Raw genomic sequence first — 4,940 nt, 5'->3', positions numbered from 1 at the left:
AAGATTGGTTCAAAGAAACAATGGCATGGATTTTAGACGGGATTGTTCATTTTGGCGAGTGTAATTCTTCGTCACATACTTATTAATGCAACATCAGTATTTAAGTATTCTGTCTAAAAATATGATTAATGTAGAAAATTATCAGCACAACATATAGCGAACCAAGTATTGTAACTCTTACCATTTCATACAGTGACATCACAAACATGTGCAGCAAGTTCAAAACGGTTTCAGCATTTTATTCTATTTTCTTCACTATAGTATCAAACCTAAGAATATAAACAGCTACAAAATACATGACTTACTATAAAGATTGGTTCAAACAAACAATGGCATGGATTTTTGGACGGGATTGTTTTGGCGAGTGTAATTCTTTGTCACGACTACTACTTTATCAATACAGCATCAGTATTTAAGTATCCTGTCTAAAAATATGATTAATGTAGAAAATTATCAGCACAACATATAGCGAACCAAGGAACCAAGTATTATAACTCTTACCATTGCATACAGTGACATCACAAACATGTGCTGCAAGTTCAAAACGGTTTCAGCATTTTATTCCATTTTGCACTACAGTATCAAACCTAAGAATATAAACAGCTACAAAATATATGAGTTACTTTAAAGATTGGTTCAAACAAACAATGGCATGGATTTTAGGACGGTAGTGTTCATTTTGGCGAGTGTAATTCTTCGTCACAAACTTATTAATGCAGCATCACTATTTAAGTATCTTGTCTAAAATATGATTAATGTAGAAAATTATCAGCACAACATATAACGAAGCAAGTATTATAACTCTTACCATTTCATACAGTGACATCACAAACATGTGCAGCAAGTTGAAAACGGTTTCAGCATTTTATTCTATTTGCACTATAGTATCAAACCTAAGAATACAAACAGCTACAAAACATGAGTTACTTTAAAGATTGGTTCAAACAAACAATGGCATGGATTTTAACATATATGTGAGTCATATTGAAAGGGTTTTCAAATGTATGCTGGCTCTTAATTAAGTCTTATGATTAGATAGGGAAAAGTTGTCTGCGATCACAATAAACATGTAGGGTTTATTATACATTATTTGACTGTTTAATCATGTCAAGATCTAGTGACATCAATGAGGTCATATCTGTCCATTTGTAACATTTTTTACCTATATGTTTGACTAAAAGGCAGACATTTTCAAACACTTTGTGTGCTTTGTTTCCTGTATGGTTCTTCATACGCGGGACAAGTAACTTTGTCATCCGCACTAGTACTACCCTCACACACAGCAGTGTGTTTAGCCAAGTGTTTGTCTAAATACCTCTTCTGTGCAGCAGAATAGTCACACTGGTCACATTTGTAGGGTTTTTCACCTGTATGTTTTCTCATATGTAGAGTTAGACGAGACTTAGTGAACGTCCTGTAATCGCACTCCCAACACATGTAGGGTTTCTCTCCAGTGTGTGTAAGCTTATGTACATCTAAATTGACTTTCTGTGCAGCAGAATAGTCACACTGGTCACACTTGTAGGGTCTTTCCCCCGTATGTTTTCTCTTGTGTTTGGTTAGGTCAGACCTGTCAGCTGTTTTGTAACCACACTCCTCACACATGTAGGGTTTGTCTCCGGTGTGTTTAGCCATGTGTCGATCTAAGGTACATTTCAATGTAGCAGAATAGTCACACTTGTCACATTTGTAGGGTTTCTCACCTGTATGTTTTCTCATATGCACAAATAGGCTAGACCTGGAAGCTGTCCTATACTCACACTCCCTACACATGTAGGGTTTTTCTCCAGTGTGTTTAACCATGTGCATATCTAAAGTCACTTTACTTGAAGCAGCATAGTCACATTGGTTACATTTGTAAGGTTTTTCACCTGTGTGTTTTCTCATATGAATAGTAAGGCGAGAATTGTCAATTGTCCTGTATCCACACTCCCAACACATGTAGTGTTTGTCTCCAGTGTGGTTAATAACCATGTGTGTGTCTAAATTAGTTTTCTGTGCAGCAGAATAGTCACATTGGTCACACTTGTAGGGTTTGTTACCGGTATGTTTTCTCATATGCACAGTTAGGCTAGACATAAAAGCTGTCCTAAAGCCACACTCTCCACACATGTAGGGTTTGTCACCTGTATGTTTAGTCATGTGCCGGTCTAAGGTGCCTTTCTGTGCAGCAGAATAGTCACACTGGTGACACTTGTATGGTTTCTCACCGGTATGTCTAGCCAGGTGCCGGTCTAAAGTGCCTTTCTGTGCAGCAGAATAGTCACACTGGTCACACTTGTATGGCTTCTCACCGGTATGTTTTCTCATATGCACTGCTAGGCCAGACCTTACAGATGCCCTAAAGCCACACTCTGGACAAATGTAGGGTTTGTCTCCGGTGAGTTTGGCCATGTCATTGTCTAAATGGATTTTCTTTGCTGCAGAATAATCCCACAGGTCATATTTGTAAAGTTTGTCCACAGTATCTTTGACCACAGGCCGGTCAGTCTGCTCTATTTGACTCGGTAAAGCAGGATGGAAATAGTAGTTTACCCCGTACGTTTCTTCCAATAGAATGTCCTCTTCCTTGACCTGCTGTCTTCCTGTGTCTGTTGCCGGGTCCTCGCTGCTACTTGCCTCGTTCCCAGGGTGGAAAGTTGGCAGCTCGTCCACAGGTATTTCATAGCTTCTCCAGTCCATCATTTTCTTGGAACGAAAACAAAATAGTCGACATTGAATAATAATAATGAATGAAAGACCTTTATTGTATGTTTGTGCGCTCTAACAAGCTAAGACTTAGAGTACAGGTCATGAATGAAGGAAAAGGATACAGCAATGACACTTAAACTATACGTTGTTGTTGTTGTTGTCCTTGTTTAACGTCTAAAAAAAGACTAATATATCGCCAGGCGTGGTCACTTGGTGCTCGTTGTCGCGTGGTTCAGTTCAGAGTCAAAAAGTCTCTCTAGGTATTTAACTCTTGGTGCCTAAATGCGTACTAATGTGATCTACTATTTACATGTTCAACTTCGAATATTCTTCTCGCTTCTTGACGCAGTTATAGATGTACAAGCATATAGATCTAAAAATACATGGTTTGTCAAAAAAAATGTCAAGTTTCATAAGAAATATGAATTTTTCTTTTGACGTGCTCTCCTAGCCTCTATATACCAGGCTTGAGGGCGCGGCTGGAAATAGTAGAAATTGGGGGAAAATGGAGAGATAAAACGCCGAGGGAGTTTAGCCATCCAGTTTACAGTTTGCCGGCCCACTGTAAACTGGATGGCTAAACTCCCTCGGCGTGTTATCTCTCTATTTGGCCAATTTCTACTATTTCCAGCCGAGCCCTCAAGCCTGGTAGAGGCTAGTGCTCTCCTAGAAACACTCCGAGCATCACACAAGCACAAGTCACCAAGTAGTGTTAATACCTTGAGAGACAACTGACTCTGAACTGAACCAAGCGTAAAACTGAGCACCTATAAAGACCACGTCTAGCGACATAATAGACGTCAAACAAGGACAACAACAAATTTTTCTAATTCTAACATGTCTATATTCTTATAACTCTAGGAACACCTTGGCCAGTATGTTTGTTAAGACCAGTAATCATTCACACTATAAAATAATGGAGTATCAGATGTCCTATCTGGAACATACTTTACATACTCGATGTGCCCCCCTCCCCATGTATGATTCCAAGACAACTCGGCCCCTGAGACAACTCGGCCCCTGGCCATTCAGGAGAACTCGGCACCAACCCCAATTAAGACAAGTCGGCCCCATAATTTCTCTGCAAATAATATGAATTTTGGGTCAAAAAATTGTAACTGTTATCGATCTAGAAGCCTCCTGACTCTGATTTTAACTTTTTTCTGAGTCTCAGTGACATACTGTAGTATTTCTTATAGCGACAACGGACTTGGCCTGCGCCGCTAGCGTAACGCCCCTGGCGCTAGCGGCGCTATGTCGGCACGGCCCGTCCGAGTAATCTAAAGCGTGCCGATCCAAGAAACGGCAAGACTTACAATTCATATTGATAAAGAAACTTCATGGAATCGTGAAGCATGTAGTGGTAAATGTTCAATGTATATCTTAGACATTTAACGCATGACGACATTGAAGTATCTGCTGCGTACCGCAACAAAGCGAGCGCAGGAGGTCAACAAAGGTTTTTACCTGTCTATCACAACTGCCCAGAGTAGGTTTACAGTCGAAGTGAGCAGGAAATCGCTTTAGATTGGAGAGAAAGAACACCCCTCGCACGTATCAAAATGGCGGACAAGCGTAAAAAAAGAATCACAGGTCAATCCAATCAAGGGGCAAAGGTCAAAGTTGAAAAACCCGATTACCCAGATCCAGGATTATGTAGCTACAGACGGCTCGCCGGATATTGAAAAGTTGTCTACTATATACTTTAAACAGCTTTTCTTCTACAGTCACTACAATTGCTGCAGCAGAGAAAAGTACAAAAAATCCGACTAAGAAGATATTCGTCTGGTGGATGTTGTAATGACGATAAGGAAAAGTTACATTTGCTTGTATATGCGAATTAGCTCATTTCACAACGTGTGGTCTGAAGGAATATTAATAAACATTTGCAGCAAGTTTGGAACAGTATGTAGCATTTCATTCTTTTCTTTTTTGTACTTAAGTATCAAAACCGAGGTGCAAATAACTATACAATATATAAATAGCTATAAAACATACAATAAGTATAAAGAATCGTTGAAACAAACAATGGCAATTTTAGGACTGGAGTATTTTAGGTCGAGTGTATTTCGTCGTCACGTAAAACCAATATTTCAGTATTCTATATACGAGTAATGTAGAACATTATTAACAAAACATATAGATAAGCAAGTATCACAACTCTCATCATTGTCTACAATGACTCGAAAATAAACTATGCCCTTAACAAATATGCCTATCATGAAAGTCCATCTGTGTTGGTAGTTACA

The 4,940-nt window shown here is 39.1% G+C and overlaps 1 protein-coding gene across 1 annotated transcript; it reads right to left on the bottom strand.

The window, feature by feature from the left end:
- Positions 1-571: 571 nt before the first annotated feature.
- On the bottom strand, positions 572-4,268 carry LOC109481833 (zinc finger protein 845-like). The gene is made up of 2 exons (XM_019784449.1): positions 4,159-4,268; positions 572-2,688 (listed from the first exon to the last, which is right to left on the bottom strand). The coding sequence occupies exon 2, from the start codon at positions 2,683-2,685 to the stop codon at positions 1,192-1,194; it is 1,494 nt and encodes a 497-aa protein (XP_019640008.1). The 5' UTR covers positions 2,686-2,688; positions 4,159-4,268; the 3' UTR covers positions 572-1,191.
- Positions 4,269-4,940: the final 672 nt, after the last annotated feature.

The sequence above is a fragment of the Branchiostoma belcheri genome, unplaced genomic scaffold, assembly GCF_001625305.1.
Source record: "Branchiostoma belcheri isolate BF01 breed outbred unplaced genomic scaffold, Haploidv18h27 scaffold58, whole genome shotgun sequence".
Taxonomy (NCBI): Eukaryota; Metazoa; Chordata; class Leptocardii; order Amphioxiformes; family Branchiostomatidae; genus Branchiostoma; species Branchiostoma belcheri.
Note: the sequence above shows the minus strand (reverse complement) of the source record. Positions and strands in the feature narration are given on the sequence as shown.